Raw genomic sequence first — 17,932 nt, forward strand, 5'->3', positions numbered from 1 at the left:
ATTTCATTTTAAATATTTTTTCTGTCAAGTATTTTAAGTAAAATTTCACAAATATTAAATATTTTATCCATGGTAATTATTTTAGAGTTACCAATATTTGTAATGTAAACCATTTTCATTGATCAAGCTGGAGAGACGCCTATGCATTTAATTTCCATCAGTAATATCATTTACTTATCTAATGAATATAGTGAAAATGTATCTTTGTATCTGCTTTTCCATATTATTATTTCATTTCTAAGATCTTACATATGCGACTCAGGTATAGAACACACCATTGCAGTTGTTTTTAAAGTCATTATATATTAATATCTCATTGCATGTTTGACATATTAATATGTCATTTAATGTTTGAGTGGCTTTGTAGAGGATTATTACATCTTCTGCATCCACAGCTAACATCCACAGCAACACTAATTTGTAATCTCTGTTTTATAAATGAGGAAATATATATTCAGATGGGTGATTTTTCCAAAATCCCAGAGTGAATCAGGAATAGATTCAACTTATGAGTCTGGATGTGTTAATTACTTAAATAGAACACTGTTCCCTACTATGCTCACTGGAAAAATTAACAATTTTATTTTCAATAGATGTTTTATAAACCTTTATTATTCATTTATATATCCCAAGCTTAGATAAGGAAAAATACTGTTTAAAGAGAAATATGTTTTGAAAAAATGACCTGCAGTGAGAAAGAAACTTCCCTACAACATGAGATCTGTATACCCAAAAGAATGTTTTGGAGTCCCTGAGAAGAGAGTGATAGGAAAGCCATAAGGAAATCCCTATGAATCATATTAATGGTATAGAAGGAGACAGGACTTATTTTTGGTGCTTATACCACTGGCTAAAATACTGTTGTTCAAGTGAAATCGCAAAGCTTTCTATTGCTAGCTCTCAGCATTTTAATCTAAGATGTGTCCTGATATTAATGTCAGCTAACCAGTGAAATTTGCTGTTTTTCAGTTTAGGAAAATGTAAGAAGATATATGTAGATGAGACAAAGAAAACAACATCTATCCATGAATGCATGAAATTGATGAGAGACAATGAAAGCAACACTTAAGAACCAGGACTATAAAAGCTACAAAAACACAAGAAATCAGTGAGACTACCCTGATTATTATTTTTTAAAAAAAAGGAAAAAAGAAGAAGAGAAAGAAGAACTTTGTAGAAAGCAGGAAGAGCAAGGAGTTAGACAAAGGGATACTGAATATGAGCATTTTCTAGACTGTTGAAATACCTTTCAGAGGTGTAAGCTCCACTTTTTCTGGAACCACAGGTTTCTCAGGAACTTTCTTCTTCGAAACAGCTTTAAAGAAGATGATCTTACTTTTATTATTTGTTTATTGAGACTGATCTGAAGCAAATTATGAAATCCCTGCTTTATTGTCTATACCCAAAAGCATTAGTAACAGCCAAGAACAGCCACTGAAGAACATACAGGAAGCGTTCAAACCATGAAAACAGATTCAAGTTTTACTCCAAAGTGGAGTAGTAAGTTAAAGCCTAGCTGAGACGAAAGATAAGTTTTACTCTTTGCAGGGGTAAGAAATCTTCCTTTGCATATAGATTTTACAAGAAGAGAAACATATTTAAGTGTGTCTTCATAAAATGTCAATCAACAGATGGGTAATCTTTTCATAAGTGTTTGCTTTTTCTATGTCCGATTTAAAATGCCAAAGACCCTCCCTACAGGCCAGGAGTGTTGTAGAGAGGCAAGAAACAAGCTTTCCTACGGAAAACTCTGATTTTGTGTACATGTGTAGGTAAGGGAAAAGTGCTCACCTAAGATTGTATCTAGATTATTTTAGATTGGGAAATCTCATGACACCACCAATAAGACAACATTTTGTTAAAATAGAAAGAATAATACAATTTTGCTAATTTTCCAGCTTTTAAAGATGTTATTTTAAGAATTAAATAATATTGAATAAATTCAAAGTAAAAGTGAAAGTCACTCAGTCATGTCCGACACTTTGCGACCCCATGGACTATAGCCCATGGCATTCTCTAGGCCAGAATACTGGAGTGGGTAGCCTTTCCCTTTTCCAGGGGATCTTCCCAACCCAGGGATAGAACCCAGGTCTCCCGCATTGCAGGCAGATTCTTTACCAGCTGAGCCACAAGGAAAGCCCAAGAAAACTGAATTCAAAGAAAAATCTAAATGCAAAGAGAATGAAAGAAAGTTTAACAAGGGGAACAACCACAGAGCACAGTTGGGTTTTTATCGGGTTGTTAAAAAAAAAAAGTGGGGAAGCAGTGACAAGTTGTTCATATACCTTCTTTTCATGGTATATGAACACATCAGCTATTGGACCCCATAAACATAAAGCCTATAGTATATTTTAAAGCATATGTCATTCTTTAAGGACAAAGTTTTGGCATTTGTATAAATTCATTACTGCAATATTAAAAATATCCTGCTAAGTTTTCTTCTACATTTCACACGCACAAGATCCCAAAGACATGCACGGCAACCACACTTTGAAATCAGAAAACCCTTTCACCCCACTCTGCATTAGAAAGTGAGTTGGATAGCCCCTGCACCCAGATGGTCAGGATGAAGCTAACCATGGCACACTTTCTGACACTTTGGGCAGCAAGCGTGGCCTCACAACGCCCCCAGGGCAGCATAAAACACAAGTCTCTATGAAATTCTCCAGCACGATCAAGCCCAGAAGAACACATTTTAAAAATACATTTTTTGCAAGCACCACTTCAGATGTTTGGATGGAAGTTTGGAGCAGGTTAATAAAACTTTGGAAGTATCATTTTATACCTTTAAGCTGGAATATTTTCTCCTTGACATCTTCTTTAGGTGGAGCAGGAGGAGGAGCTGGGGGCCTTGGTTTGAGTTTTGGTTTCTCAATAACCTTCTTTTCAGGTTCAGGTTCTTAAAAGAGTATTTCAGGAGTATTAGTATATGAATACAACGACTGGTATGTGGACTTACAGTATATTCAGCAGAAATATGAGGATATTTATGTAAGAAGTAAGAAGCATATTCAAGTAAGAAGTTTGCTTTTTTGGATACATAATATTGGTATCCAACATAAAACATAAAAACGTTCAACATAAAACATAAGAATGTCAACACTGTACATAGATAACAAGTCCAGCACAAGCACTAATGAAAATGACGAAGGAAGCATCCATATAAGCCACACCGATGCGAGATAAATAGTACAAACGACATGAATACAGACGAGATGCACATTTAAAACAGAATACCTTACATACAGGTGAAGAGAGACATACTGTACACATTAAACAACGTAAAACATATACATATATATCAAGAGGAAGAAGACGGTGATGAAGATTTAAGTCCAATTAACTGAATACCTTGTACTGGTGTTTCTTCTGGCTGTGGTTCAGGTTCTTCGGGTTCTTCAGGCTTAACATACTTTTCAATTTCACGTTCTTTAGAGAATGTTGACAAAGGATAAGAGGTTGTAATGTAAAGTTCTTCACAAGACTCATACAAATTTCATATAGATGCAAAGATGACAGTCGCAAAAACAAAAATATACGTATTCACTTACATAGAAAAAGGGGTTAATATTTCAATTTTCTTATATTCAAGCTTTCTACTGTTTGATGTATGTTGATGGCAAATGAAATGATTTTTAAAATCTGATGTTGGGTTATCATTGGAAGATCCAATGCAATGATTCCAGTTTTGCCTCAGTAAACTGTATCTTTTGGAATTTATAATTACAATCAAGAATAATCAAAGATTATACTTCAAAAGAAGTATAATGATTTGAAAAATGAAGAAGTCAAACATATGCTAAAATGCTTTTGCATGTAATTTCAAGAAGGAATGTTAGCCTATAAATACTTTTTTATTTCTAATAGGAGTTTTCAAGAGATTAAAAATTTTGTATTTATACATATATATACCTTCAACAGGGGGAGTCACTTTTCTACCAATGGTTATGGTTGCTCTTTCTTCATATATTATTTCCTCAGGCGACTCTTCAACTTAAAAAACACAGTGTTTTATTTTAGACTGAATTCAGAGTAGAATACTGCAACCGCTAAGTTTCAACGTATCAACTTAGTTACACACTATAACATATTCTTCAGAAGATTTCAAAATACCAATAACTTTACTACATAAGACAGGCGACAGATAAACACAAAAGATCCATCTACAACCAAAGCAAGATGATGAGATGACTACCGTCTTTCCAAGATTCAGAGTGCAGCCAGGTACCTTGTACAGGTGGAGCTTCTGGTTCTTCAGGGACAGGAACTGACACTTTCTGTTCTGTGATGATTTCCTTGGGAACTTCAGGCACTTTAAAGATATTGATTTTGTTTACTATTAAAAATTTAGAAGATGTACAAGAGCAAAGAGCAGACAAAGAATACATGGGTAGGGTGCTTCATCTTATAAGACTCTGTGGGGAAAATAGCTTTAGAGGCAAGGCACCCTTTTGGACATCCTAATTTAATAAATGAGTGCTTGCAGCCTTCTTCATTTATTTCTCATCCTCTGTGTGCCTTTGAACATAGAGGTTTTCCACTGGTCTAACTTTGATGATTTTAAAAACTGAATCTACATTTTTTGAGCAATCACTCCTGCACTCTCAACTCTTATTTCCCTGGTAATGACTTATGGATCAACATCTCTGGCCCCAATATCTTTCCTAAGTTCCAGATGCATGTTCTCAAATTCCGTACTTGAAATGTAAAAGATATATTCACTGCCTTCTTTCTAATATTAGTTTGGGGGTTCAGTGAACCATTCTCATGGCCTAGCTCCAACTCTTATAATCATTTTGGGCTCATCTATTTCCCTCATTACTTTGAGAATAGACACCCACTTAATCTCCACTTCTCTTAAATCTAGTCCTTTCCATTTCTGTCACTCAATTTTTGAAGACTTTAAAAACTGCAACAGCTCTTTTCTATTATTGTCTTCTTCTAAGAATTTGACCTGCTGCCAGTTATCTGAAGCTTGACTCCTGTTAATTTATACACCACTGAAGCTTTCTATTGCCCACAGACTAAAGTACATGCCTTATATTAGCATTCAAAGAACTCCAAAATATGACTGGCATCATTACATCCAGCCTTATCTTTCAGGATAAGCTAGGTTTCTCCTGTTTGTCTGTCTTATTTTCTCTTTGCCTTCATTATTTCCCTCTGATTTTCTGTAAAATCTGTTCTTGCATAAACTTATACTTCATATTTTTGTTATAAGAACTACTATTAAGATGCTTAGCATTCAGAGAAATACATTCTTTCTTTCTTCATGGTAGATACCTTTTACTCGCTGGATTTCTGGTTTTTTGGTAACAGGCACAGGTTCTTTCTTTACTGGAACAAGTCTCTTGGGCAGCTCAGACACTTGGAAGATATTAGTTTTATTTTAGAAAGAGTATTTAAAGACATTGGAAAAAGTGTTAAGAATAAAGAACTTATAATTAAAGAGCAGCATTAAAATTAATGAAAGCAAAATAAGGACATTTTTGTCCCTAACACTGAAGACAACTTATTGGATTCCACTTGAAGATATCAGAATACTTAAAAAAAAATTATAATGTCAATGATGATGTTAATACCTTTAATTTCTGGTGTTTCTGGCTTCTTAACAGTTGGGACTTTCTTCACTGGGACAACTTTCTTTGGCATCGCAGGTACTTTAAAGATATTAGTAGCATTTAATAATATAAAATTGCAAGATGCAATATGTACACATTAATTTGACAAGTCTGCTCAGAACTGTAACATACAGACGACAGTTCATGATACAGCACAATATAAAACAAGGAAAGAGTGCCAAATTTCTGACAACACACAAAAAAGAAGTAAATATTTATTTTACTGTAGGTACCTTTAGGAGGTGGAGGCTCTGGTTTTTTGATGACAGGAACTTTCTTCTCTGGAACAATCTTCTTGGGCTCTTCAGGCACTTGAAAGACAGGGATTTCTTTTAGAGTCAAATGATTACAATGAAAAGATTAACGCTATGAATGAATAAAAAAAGATCACACTTGGCTATGCTGCATTGTGTCTGTAGGACAAAAGCTTTATGTGTGCAACTGACTCTCGTTGTTGCCAATAAGGTTAAATGTTAAAGAAGGAAATAGAAGACTGAGATGTTTGCCTTAAGCAAGATAAATAATAGACATAAAAAATTAAATGGTCTATTCTTCCATTCAGTGAATCTTGTCTTGTACCTGCTGGTGGTGGGGCTTCTGGTTCCACCTCTTCTACAACAGGAACAGGCTCTTCCTCTTCAACAACAGGAACTGGCTCTTCCTCTTCTACAATGGGAACGGGCTCTTCCTCTTCAGGAACAATTTCCACAGGTTCTTCATAAACTTTAAAGATATAGTTAATTTTAATTGAATGTGTCGAACAATATTCTAAAATGCACAAATGTGAAACACAATAAATAGTCTTGACTTCTTCCCTTGTTTCTATTAATATCATCACTTTTATTAAGATGAAATCCATCTTGTTTGACCGATTTCTGTTTCTATTGCTTTGAATGTTTGAAAAACCCCTTTGGTGTTTAATAATGTCATTTATAGTCATTAGTTCACCTGTACATTAGAGAAACTTTGTGTAACACAGCTTATGATGGCCAGTGTAGTTGCTGACTATGGACCTCAAATAGATTTAAGATTGGAGCTAATTAAGAACAGTGAAGTAAGACAAATAATTAAAGGGCAGAAAATGACCAAGAGATACTGAATTCGAAGAGGAACAAGGCTTACATTTAAAACAGTCAAAAGTGGTAAGCTCATAAACAGCATTATGTGTACCTTCTGGAGGAGGAGACTCTACTTTCTCAGGAATAGGGATGGCTGGTTTCTCCTCCAAGACAGGTTTCTTTGGTACCTCTGGCACTTAAAAGAAAGAGTTAGTTTTACTTCTGGGTAGTTGAGAAGTACATGAAATTTATACCATATCTAGTTCAAATAACCCAGGGACAGATCCATGAACAAAATTCACAATGAGGCCAGTGATCTGCTCTTGGATCCACATGGTAGGAAGAAAACGAAGCCTAGTAACATTAACAAAACCATGTTAGAAAACTCTTTCAATACTTACAACAGACGTACCAGTCTTTTTTTTTTTTTTAAATTTTCAATCAATGATGCTATTTAAAAACATTTAAAACCCTAAACATCCAGTATAGTAGGTTTGTAGTTGTTAATATAAGATGTTTGACAAACAAAAGGCTTTCCTATTGGAAGTGACTTTCGAAACCAAGAGTGAGTGCTTATCTACTGGTTAGTGACATGTACCTTTAGCTGGTGGGACTTCGGGCTTTTTGGGAACAGCTACTTTCTTTTCTGGAACGACTTCTTTTGGAACTTCAGGCACTTTAAAGATATTAGTATTTTAACATTATGAAGAATCACTTGTAAACATTTACCACATTTACATAGTACAAAATACTTTTCAAGAGCTAAAGGTTGTATCCACCTCTTTAGACAGTAGACAGTTACAAGTACCTTTAGCCGGTGGGACTTCTGGTTTCTTGGGAACCACCGGAGGCACTTTCTTTTCAGGAACAACTTCCTTGGGCACCTCAGGCACTTAAAAAGATATTAGTATTTAGCTCATCATTTCCATGACATACGGAAATCATTAAGCTGAGCAGCGAAACATAGCATTTTAGAGACAGACACTTTTCTGTAGGAAGCAGAGGCAGTGGGGAATACCTTTCACTGGTGGTGGTTCAGGTTTCTTGGCAACGACAGCAGGTGGTTTCTTTTCTGGGACAGGTTTCTTAGGTGGGACGGTCACTAAAGATATTACGATTTATGTTTTAGAATCAGTGAAGAAGAGTGAGAAACAAGAAAAGTCATAACACCTAGAATCTGGGGGACAAGAAGGGCCAGGATTGGCTAAGGCTGCACGGCAGCTGGCCAGTACCTTTTGGAGGAGGAGCAGGAGCAGGTTCTGGCTCTTCGACTTCAACTGGAGGCTCCTCTGGGGCCATTTCCTCAGGCTCCTCATACACTTTAAAGACACAAGCTTGTTTGAATGCTAGAACTGACTTAAACATACAAAACATTTTATAAAATCATTTTTACAACACTCAGAAGAGAGTTTTTCTTTTCAAAAATACTAGTTTGGAGAGTTTCATCATTACCTGCAGGGGGAGGACTTTCCGGTTTGGGAGGAATAGCTTCAGGCACCTTCTTTTCTGGCACAGCTGCCTTTGGCACCTCGGGTACTTTAAAGAGATTAGTATTTTCAGGATTAGACTGAGTGGAGACAAACAGACATTGTCAAACACAGCAACATGTAGGCAGCTACCTTTGGCTGGTGGGGCTTCTGGCTTTTTAGGAGGTGTCACGGGCACTTTCTTCTCAGGGACGACTTCCTTGGGAGCCTCAGGCACTTGAAAGATATTAGTAAAATTACATTTAGGAGTTATGAGATCATTGAAACAAATTATTTTCAAGAGCAGAGGAGTTATGTTTTTTAAGCCTAAGATCAGTGACAAATACCTTTAGCAGGTGGGACTTCTGGCTTTTTAGGAGGTGTTACGGGCACTTTCTTCTCAGGGACGACTTCCTTGGGAGCCTCTGGCACTTAAAAGATATTAGTAAAATTACATTTAGAAGTTGTGGGAGCACTAGAGCAAAATGTTTTTGAGAGCAGAAGAGTTTTATCTCCTTAAATCTAAGGTGAGTAACAGCTACCTGTAACAGGTGGGACTTCTGGCTTTTTAGGAGGCGTCACAGGTACTTTCTTTTCAGGGACAACTTCTTTTGGCACCTCAGGCACTTAAAAGATATTAGTAAAATTACATTTAGTAGTATGAGACCAATGGAGCAAATATTTTCAAGAACAGAAGAGTTATGTGCTTTAAAGCCTAAGTTTCATGACAAATACCTTTAGCAGGTGGGACTTCTGGCTTTTTAGGAGGCATCACAGGTACTTTCTTTTCAGGGACAACTTCTTTTGGAGCCTCAGGCACTTAAAAGATATTAGTAAATTTATGTTTAGTAGTTATATGACCACCAGAGCAAAATATTTTCAAGGGCAGAAGAGTTTTATCTTCTTAAATTGAAGGTGAATGACAGGTACCTGTAATAGGTGGGGCCTCTGGCTTTTTAGCAGGTGCCATTGGTGCTTTCTTTTCAGGGACAATTTCTTGCGGAACTTCAGGCACTTAAAAGATAGTAGTTTTATGCTTAGGTTAAAGAGGTCAATGAATTAAAAGTACTTCCAAGAGCAGAGGAGGTGTTTCTTCTACAGAAAAAGTACTGGGGTGAAAAATACCTGAAACTGGTGGGACTTCGAGTTTTTTGGGTGGTGCCTTGGGAACTTTCTTTTCTGGAACAACGTCTTGGGGAACTTCAGGCACTTGAAAGATATTAGTATTTTATGGTTAGGTTAATGAAGAGTAAAGACTTGAATCATTCTCAAGAACTGAAGAGACATTCCTTCTGCAGAATGAGGTCAGAACCAACATGTACCTGTGACAGATGGAACTTCTGGTTTTTTGGCTGGTGCCTTGGGGACTTTCCTTTCTGGAACAACTTCTTGGGGAACTTCAGGAACTTGAAAGATATTAGTAGTTTTATGGTTAGGTTAATGAAGAGCAATGGACTAAAATCATCCTCAAAAACTGAAGACACATTTCTTCTGAAGAATGAGGTCAAAGCTAAATTATACCTGTGACAGCTGGGGCTTCTGGCATTTTGGGTGGTGCCTTGGGAATTTTCTTTTCTGGAACAACGTCTTGGGGAACTTCAGGCACTTGAAAGATATTAGTATTTTATGGTTAGGTTAATGAAGAGCAAAGACTTGAATCATTCTCAAGAACTGAAGAGACATTTCTTCTGCAGAATGAGGTCAGAACCAACATGTACCTGTGACAGGTGGAACTTCTGGTGTTTTGGCTGGTGCCTTGGGGACTTTCTTTTCTGGAACAATGTCTTGGGGAACTTCAGGCACTTGAAAGATATTAGTAGTTTTACGGTTAGGTTAATGAAGAGCAATGGACTAAAATCATCCTCAAAAATTGAAGAGACATTTCTTCTGCAGAATGTTGTGGGTCAACATGTACCTGAGACAGGTGGGACTTCCGGTTTTTTGGGTGGTGCCTTGGGAACTTTCTTTTCTGGGACAACTTCGGTAACTTCAGGCACTTGAAAGATATTAGTAGTTTTATGATTAGGTTAATGAATAGCACTGGGCTTAAATCATGCTCAAATCCTGAAGAGACATTTCTTCTGAAGAATGAGATCAGAGCCAACATGTACCTGTGAGAGGTGGGACTTCTGGTGTTTTGGGTGGCTCCTTGAGAACTATCTTTTCTGGGACAACTTCTTGGGGAACTTCAGGCACTTGAAAGATATTAGTATTTTATGGTTAGGTTAATGAAGAGCAAAGGACTTGAATCATTCTCAAGAACTGAAGAGACATTTCCTCTGCAGAATGAGGTCAGAACCAACATGTACCTGTGACAGGTGGAACTTCTGGTTTTTTGGCTGGTACCTTGGGGACTTTCTTTACTGGGACAACTTCTTGGGGAACTTCAGGAACTTGAAAGATATTAGTAGTTTTATGGTTAGGTTAATGAAGAGCAATGGACTAAAATCATCCTCAAAAACTGAAGACACATTTCTTCTGAAGAATGAGGTCAGAGCTAGATTGTACCTGTGATAGGTGGGGCTTCCGGTGTTTTGGCTGGTGCCTTGGGGACTTTCTTTTCTGGGACAACTTCTTGGGGAACTTCAGGCACTTGAAAGATATTAGTAGTTTTACAGTTAGGTTAATGAAGAGCAATGGACTAAAATCATCCTCAAAAATTGAAAAGACATTTCTTCTGCAGAATGTTGTGGGTCAACATGTACCTGAGACAGGTGGGACTTCCGGTTTTTTGGATGGTACCTTGGGAACTTTCTTTTCTGGGACAACTTCGGTAACTTCAGGCACTTGAAAAATATTAGTAGTTTTATGATTAGGTTAATGAATAGCACTGGGCTTAAATCATACTCAAATCCTGAAGAGACATTTCTTCTGAAGAATGAGATCAGAGCCAACATGTACCTGTGAGAGGTGGGACTTCTGGTGTTTTGGGCACCTTGAGAACTTTCTTTTCTGGGATAACTTCTTGAGGAGCTTCAGGCACTTGAAAGATATTAGTATTTTATGGTTATGTTAATGAAGAGCAATGGAATAAAATCATCCTCAAAAATTGAAGAAACATTTCTTCTTCAGAATGTTGTCTGGGTCAACATGTACCTGTGACAGGTGGGACTTCCAGTTTTTTGGGTGGTACCTTAGGGACTTTCTTTTCTGGAACAACTTCTTGGGGAACTTCAGGCACTTGAAAGATATTAGTAATTTTATGGTTAGGTTAATGAAGAGCAATGGACTAAAATCATCCTCAAAAACTGAAGAGACATTTCTTCTTCAGAATATTGTCTGAACCAACATGTACCTGTGACAGGTGGGACTTCCGGTTTTTTGGATGGTGCCTTGGGAACTTTCTTTGCTGGAACAACTTCTTGGGGAACTTCAGGCACTTGAAAGATATTAGTAGTTTTATGGTTAGGTTAATGAAGAGCAATGGACTAAAATCATCCTCAAAAATTGAAGAAACATTTCTTCTTCAGAATGATATCTGGGTCAACATGTACCTGAGACAGGTGGGACTTCCGGTTTTTTGGCTGGTGCCTTGGGAACTTTCTTTTCTGGGACAACTTCCTTGGTAACCTCGGGCACTTGAAAGATATTAGTAGTTTTACGGTTAGGTTAATGATGAGCAATGGGCTTAAGTCATTCTCAAAATCTGAAGAGCCATTTCTTCTGAAGAATGAGGTCAGAGCTAACATGTACCTGTCACAGGTGGGGGTTCCGGTGTTTTGGGTGGTGCCTTGGGAACTTTCTTTTCTGGGACAACTTCTTGGGGCACCTCAGGCACTTGAAAGATATTCGTAGTTTAAGAATTTGGGAACTTTGAAGGCATATGTTACAATGATTATGAAGAGACAAGACAATATACATTCTTAACACAGCAGTGGGAATAAATAGCTTTAGCAGGTAGGACTTCTGGTTTTTTGGGCACAGCCACTTTCTTTTCAGGCACAACTTCTTTAGGACCTTCAGGAACTTTGAAGATATTAGTATCTATTAGTTAGAAACTATGAAATGGGAATACTGACAACACACTTGCCCAAGCAAATACCATTTATAAAACTGATGGACACTTCTAAACGCCCTTTCCCCAGCCCCCAAAACAGGTGACCAACAACAACATGGAAGGATAAATACCTTTAGCTGGTGGAGCTTCTGGCTTTTTAGGAGGAGCCACAGGGACTTTCTTTTCAGGGATGACTTCCAGCGGCACCTCAGGCACTTAAAAAATATTTGTAATTTGTGTTTAGAAAGGTGGAAATAATGAATGACTATATCATGCAATTATACACCAAGATATTTTGGATAACTGCCAAACCCCTTTTTTCTTTAGAATTTTATTACCTTTATGTAGTGGGATATATACACATAATTTCTTCTAGCTAAAAGACCAGTTATTTCCTTCCCGGTATATATAGTATTGCCATTACCTGCAGGGGGAGGACTTTCCGGTTTGGGAGGAATAGCTTCAGGCACCTTCTTTTCTGGCACAGCTGCCTTTGGCACCTCGGGTACTTTAAAGAGATTAGTATTTTCAGCATTAGACTGAGTGAAGACAAACAGACATTGTCAAACACAGCAACATGTAGGCAGCTACCTTTGGCAGGTGGGACTTCTGGCTTTTTAGGAGGTGTCACGGGCACTTTCTTCTCAGGGACGACTTCCTTGGGAGCCTCAGGCACTTGAAAGATATTAGTAAAATTACATTTAGGAGTTATGACAGCAGTGGAACAAATTATTTTCAAGAACAGAAGAGTTACAAGTACTTGTAACTGGTGCTTTCTTTGCAGGGACAACTTCCTTGGGAGCTTCAGGCACTTAAATGATATTAGTAAAATTATATTTAGGAGCTATGCGGTTCACTGGAACAGATATTTTCCAGAGCAGAAGCATTATGTCTTTTTAAGATCAGTGACAAATACCTTTAGCAGGTGGGACTTCTGGCTTTTTAGGAGGTGTCACCGGTGGCTTCTTTTCAGGGACAACTTCCTTTGGAGCCTCAGGCACTTTAAAGAGATTAGTAAATTTATATTTAGGAGTTATAGGACCACTAGAACAAAATATTTTCAAGAGCAGATGAGTTTTATCTTCTTAAACCTAAGATCCAGGACAAGTACCTGTAACTGGTGGAGCTTCTGGCTTTTTAGGAGGTGCCACAGGCACTTTCTTTTCAGGGAAAACCTCTTTGGGAGCCTCAGGCACTTTGAAGATATTAGTAAATTTACATTTGAGTCACAAGGATCAACACAGACAAGAATCACGTTTACACAGCAACGCACTTTAGAGGCTAGCAAGGCAGTTCTTTCCACAGCCCTCCCTATTCCCTCCTGTGGGGGTGTTAGGCTGTACCTTTGACAGATAAGACTTCAGGCTTTTGGAGAGGATGGACTTTTTCCCAGACAACTTCTATGGGCACCTCAGGCACTTCAAAGATATTAATATTTTCACATTTAGGAGTCACAAGAATCAATGCAAACAGGAAACACATTTATATAGGACACACATTTCCTATATAAACACATTTATATAGGAAACACATTTATATAGAAGATGTTTGGGACATTTTCCCCAAACATCTAAGCTTCCGGGAACATATACCTTCATCAGCAAGGACTTCAGCCTTTTCATGACGAACCACATATGTTTTCTTTTCAGGGACAATTTCTTGGAGAGTCTTGGGCACTTTAAGAAATCAGTATTTTAACATTTAGTGTTTCAAAGATCAATAGGAACAGCAAAATATTTTCAAGACTACAAGTGCTATTTCTTCTTGAATTTGAGAGTGTGGAAACTTGTACCTTTAACTGACGGAGGCTCTCTTTTTTTGGAAGGCACTCTTTTTGCAGGAACACCTTCTTGAGCAGCTTCAGGCACTTTAAAGATATTAGTATTTCACATTTAGGAGTTAAAATGACTAATGAAAACAGTAATCACACTAAGTTAGCAAACGTAGTTTTCTAGACATCTCTTCTCTGCCTATTCTCCCCTTGCCCCACCAAGCATCTAAGTTGAATGGGATTAGTACTAATAGCGTCCTTGAGAAGATGGGCTCACCCTTCTCTAGCAACTAGTCGAGGTGCTACGACACTAGACCCTCCTTATGAAATATTTGTTCAATGAATATTTTTAGTAAAAGCATCTCCTGTTTTGATAGGAATGGTCACACACATTTTCTTCTGAGAGGGAACTTCTTGTGGAGCTTCGAGTGCTTTAAAGATGGTATGTTTACACTTAGGAGTTAGGAAGAACATTAGAAAAACAGTTTTAAGAACTGAGGGTGGACAATTTCCTCAGTATCTGTTCAGAGGTGATGTGTACCTTTCATAGGTGGACATTCTGGCTCTTTAGGAACATCCTTAGATACTTTCATTTCAGGAGCAACGTCTTTCACAGCTTCAGCTACTTTGAAGATGTTAGTATTATACTTAGAGGTTAAGGGATCAGTGGGGACATTAATGACATTAACCAAAGTGACTTTATGACTACAAGGGTGCCTCCTTCAAGAACTGGATGAGGTATAAAGTCCTGAAAAAAGGAGTGAAATCTTTTCTTTGTTATTTCCCATCTCCCTACCACCATACACATGGTGGGCATATGTTAAATAAATGAAGGAAGGATGACAGAATAAATGATACCTTTAGGGGATGGTGTTTCAATTTCAGGAGGACCAGCCATGAGTATTTCCTTTATAGGGACAACTTCTTCAGGAGATGCAGGCACTTTAAAGATATTAATGCATTGTACTTCAGAGTGATGAAGAGGAGTGAAGACTTTTACTCATAACCCACCTACAGGAATGTTCCAGACTGGGTGACCTACTTGCTCCCTGAATCTGATTCTTTGGTAATAGTATGAATGTTTGATTATCAGGAGCTGTTTTCTTAGTCACCTCAGACACTATCAATGCTAGTAATTTCATTTCTTTGAATGGTAGGCGTATAGAAAATTAGATAATAAAAATTTACCTTTAGGTGAAAAAACTCTGAATTTTGAATAATTAACAATGTACCTTTTGCTATTAGTTTGGGAAAATAAAAAAGCTCCTTTCTTATCTGAACTGGCTTTATGTTGTACCCTCACATTAGGTACTTTAAAAGGGTAATTGTTTTCAGGAGAACAACTAAAAATTTTAGACTGAAAAAATAGTGTCAAAGTGCTCAGATATTCTTCAAATTATAGAATATCGTGGGCATTTTGAAGAATTTGTCATTTTGGATGTTTTAAAACATTTTCATGTTTTAATTAATCTGAAAATGTTCCAAATGGGAAAACTTAAGACTCTTTAGAAATAATAGACAAGGAGAGGAGCAAATAAATTATTCAGGGCAGAATTCTAACTTTAACTGGTTTTGGTTTTAACTGCCCTGGTTTCAGATAGTTTCAGAGAGGATGTTACACACTGAACAGTTCCACAGTGAATTTAATATTTTTTTTCTTTAGGTCGTGGTTTTCTGAAAGTATTTCTGATATTTAAATCCTAGAGGATATCAATTGTTTCAAATTCCTGTGCTTGTTTTTGGTGGTAAATTTAATAGAAAAGCAATTCCAATAGGTAGTTGTATCATATCCTGGAATTTCAATCCCACGGAGCATTTGATTTACTGACTCACAGTTACAGCCAAGAACCTCTGTCATTTGACAACACTGATTTTCACTTTAAAGAGGGGTGGGGTTAGACTATTCAGTCCAGCTTCAGGGATATAAATGTTACAGGTGATCTCTCATACAGATTTTTTTCTAGTACTCTGAATTTTACTTTTTAAGGCAACAGCAAAAGCTATTTCCTAGTGAAGAGACTACCTGGGTCACATCTGCATATCATATGGATATATATTTTTCCTAGAGGCCTCACAGATAAAATTTATAGCCCAAGCATCTCCCTGCGTATAAAGGTATGGACTTTTCCCCCTTATGACTCAGGGGCACATGTATAATACCCAGTCAAGCCGCTACTTTGGGGGACCCACTTTGAAGTGGCCTCCCTGGTAGCAACTAGAGCTTTTAAGATATTAGTACTTTCACACGTGTTAAGTACAACAACAATCAGGAGATAAGAAGGCCGACTTTCTTCTTGCTTGTACCTTCTGGTGGCGGTATTGTTCTTCTGGTAACAGGAGCTCGTCTCTCTGGAACACCTTCCTCGGAGACTTCCACCTCTTTAAAGATATTAGTATTTTTTAATTGAGAAAAGGCAAAGACAGGAAGACATGACTTACAAAGAAAGTTAGGTATATTAACAGACATTATAACTTTAAATTAGATTTTTTTTTGTTCTAATAGTTTATCATTATTTGTTGTATGAATGGGATTTGACTTTTTAGGGGCAAACCATAGACAGTTCCTTGTCTTGGGTACATTAGGGACTCTAAAGATATTAGTATTTTAGCATTCAAGATTGTGAAAATCGACATAAAACAGTGAACATATTTTACAGACTGATGAGGAAAGATTTTCTTATTTAGATTTTCATAGCTAAGAATTATACCTTCGGTTGGAGGATGCTCTGGAATTTGGGGAATAGCCTCAGGTAACTCCACCTCTGGAAACACTTCTCTGGTTGTATCAGGTTCTTTAAAGATATCAGTAGGTTTACACTTAGAAGTTGTAAAAACAGTAAATTATGTAACATGCAATATTTGAGTCTTCAAGTCAAAGATATTCATCCAAGTTTGATGTTGTTGAAATGTACCTTTAGTTGCTGGTGTTTCTCTCTTTTTGGGAATAGTCACATATATTTTTTCCTCTGGAGCAACTTTCTTGGGTGGTTCAGGTACTTAAAAGATATGAGTACAGTTATGTTTATTAACAGTGAAGGAAAGTACTGAGTTTTTAAAATGAGCCAAAAGTAAATTTTCTTCACTGGGTTATTGGTATTATATACCTTTTGCTGGTTTGGGTTTTGTTTTTTGAGGATGAGTCACAAGTACTTTTTCTTCCAGAAATGATTCTTCAGATACTTCATAAACTTTAAAGATATTAGTAAATATATAATTAGAGGCATTTCCAAGTGGATGAAGAATACCATTAAGAAAAATATGTTACATAATACACACTCATAACTCAAATTACAGTAGTGCATAGACCCAAATTAGTGGCAATAACACACTGGCCTGGAAAAACTCTCTTTTCCAGTTTCATGGTATAGGACTGTCGCCACCTCTTTATAAGCATGATGGTAAAATTGAGGAATTCACTGGCCAGGGACTAGTATATGATTCTTCTACTTTGTCTGCAGAAAGCTACTGGTAAATTTTCCCTGTTAATTTTTATGGATTTTTTTTCTTAAAGAATGGGATTGATGTTGAGTTGCACATCAAGAATTCTAGAATATTTGACCTACTGGAAACTCATCTAAGTCCCTTCCTGTGCCAGGAACCTAGTTACTTATATTTAAAAAATATAAACCTAATCTAGTTTATGGCTTCATATTTAATATGAATGTGAAAACCATTTAGGGATTAGAAGAAAATAAAAATAAAAATGATTAAATATTTGGAAAAATTAGGCAACTAAAGAAATAAAGATTTCTCCAGCTTTTAGAAAGTAAGACTAGCTGATAATAATAATCAAATTCAAGTACACCAAGGGTATTCAAACAAGGGAGTCGTCATATATTTTTATCCCAACCTAGGTGACAAAAATGGGATATAAATTTTAGATTCAAGTAAGTGGAAGCTGGCATTTTCACTTTTCAGATTATTAAATATCATTCTACTTAGAACATTTTATTACTCATATTATTTTACTGTTTAATCATAATTTTGCCTAAAAGCAAAACCAAAAATGACTTGAGGAT

At 36.8% G+C, this 17,932-nt stretch overlaps 1 protein-coding gene across 1 annotated transcript in view; it reads right to left on the reverse strand.

Annotated features, from left to right (window-relative positions):
- The window catches only part of TTN (titin), a 274,875-nt gene that overhangs the window by 116,807 nt on the left and 140,136 nt on the right, over nt 1–17,932 (reverse strand). Inside the window, exons 157-198 of the mRNA XM_018065217.1 lie at nt 17,018–17,101; nt 16,826–16,909; nt 16,622–16,705; nt 16,218–16,292; nt 14,772–14,855; nt 13,935–14,009; nt 13,735–13,818; nt 13,486–13,560; nt 13,254–13,337; nt 13,059–13,142; nt 12,734–12,817; nt 12,567–12,650; nt 12,274–12,357; nt 11,839–11,922; nt 11,640–11,723; nt 11,441–11,524; nt 11,242–11,325; nt 11,047–11,127; nt 10,851–10,931; nt 10,654–10,737; nt 10,455–10,538; nt 10,257–10,340; nt 10,061–10,141; nt 9,864–9,947; nt 9,667–9,750; nt 9,468–9,551; nt 9,271–9,354; nt 9,076–9,159; nt 8,881–8,964; nt 8,688–8,771; nt 8,493–8,576; nt 8,299–8,382; nt 8,132–8,215; nt 7,912–7,998; nt 7,698–7,781; nt 7,488–7,571; nt 7,278–7,355; nt 6,792–6,875; nt 6,201–6,344; nt 5,855–5,932; nt 2,786–2,899; nt 1,247–1,315 (exon numbers count right to left, since the gene is read on the reverse strand). Of these exons, the coding sequence (XP_017920706.1) occupies nt 1,247–1,315; nt 2,786–2,899; nt 5,855–5,932; nt 6,201–6,344; nt 6,792–6,875; nt 7,278–7,355; nt 7,488–7,571; nt 7,698–7,781; nt 7,912–7,998; nt 8,132–8,215; nt 8,299–8,382; nt 8,493–8,576; nt 8,688–8,771; nt 8,881–8,964; nt 9,076–9,159; nt 9,271–9,354; nt 9,468–9,551; nt 9,667–9,750; nt 9,864–9,947; nt 10,061–10,141; nt 10,257–10,340; nt 10,455–10,538; nt 10,654–10,737; nt 10,851–10,931; nt 11,047–11,127; nt 11,242–11,325; nt 11,441–11,524; nt 11,640–11,723; nt 11,839–11,922; nt 12,274–12,357; nt 12,567–12,650; nt 12,734–12,817; nt 13,059–13,142; nt 13,254–13,337; nt 13,486–13,560; nt 13,735–13,818; nt 13,935–14,009; nt 14,772–14,855; nt 16,218–16,292; nt 16,622–16,705; nt 16,826–16,909; nt 17,018–17,101 (3,558 nt within the window). The remainder of the gene's footprint in view (nt 1–1,246; nt 1,316–2,785; nt 2,900–5,854; nt 5,933–6,200; nt 6,345–6,791; nt 6,876–7,277; nt 7,356–7,487; nt 7,572–7,697; nt 7,782–7,911; nt 7,999–8,131; nt 8,216–8,298; nt 8,383–8,492; nt 8,577–8,687; nt 8,772–8,880; nt 8,965–9,075; nt 9,160–9,270; nt 9,355–9,467; nt 9,552–9,666; nt 9,751–9,863; nt 9,948–10,060; nt 10,142–10,256; nt 10,341–10,454; nt 10,539–10,653; nt 10,738–10,850; nt 10,932–11,046; nt 11,128–11,241; nt 11,326–11,440; nt 11,525–11,639; nt 11,724–11,838; nt 11,923–12,273; nt 12,358–12,566; nt 12,651–12,733; nt 12,818–13,058; nt 13,143–13,253; nt 13,338–13,485; nt 13,561–13,734; nt 13,819–13,934; nt 14,010–14,771; nt 14,856–16,217; nt 16,293–16,621; nt 16,706–16,825; nt 16,910–17,017; nt 17,102–17,932) is intronic.

The sequence above is a fragment of the Capra hircus genome, chromosome 2 (genome assembly GCF_001704415.2).
Source record: "Capra hircus breed San Clemente chromosome 2, ASM170441v1, whole genome shotgun sequence".
Lineage (NCBI taxonomy): Eukaryota > Metazoa > Chordata > Mammalia > Artiodactyla > Bovidae > Capra > Capra hircus.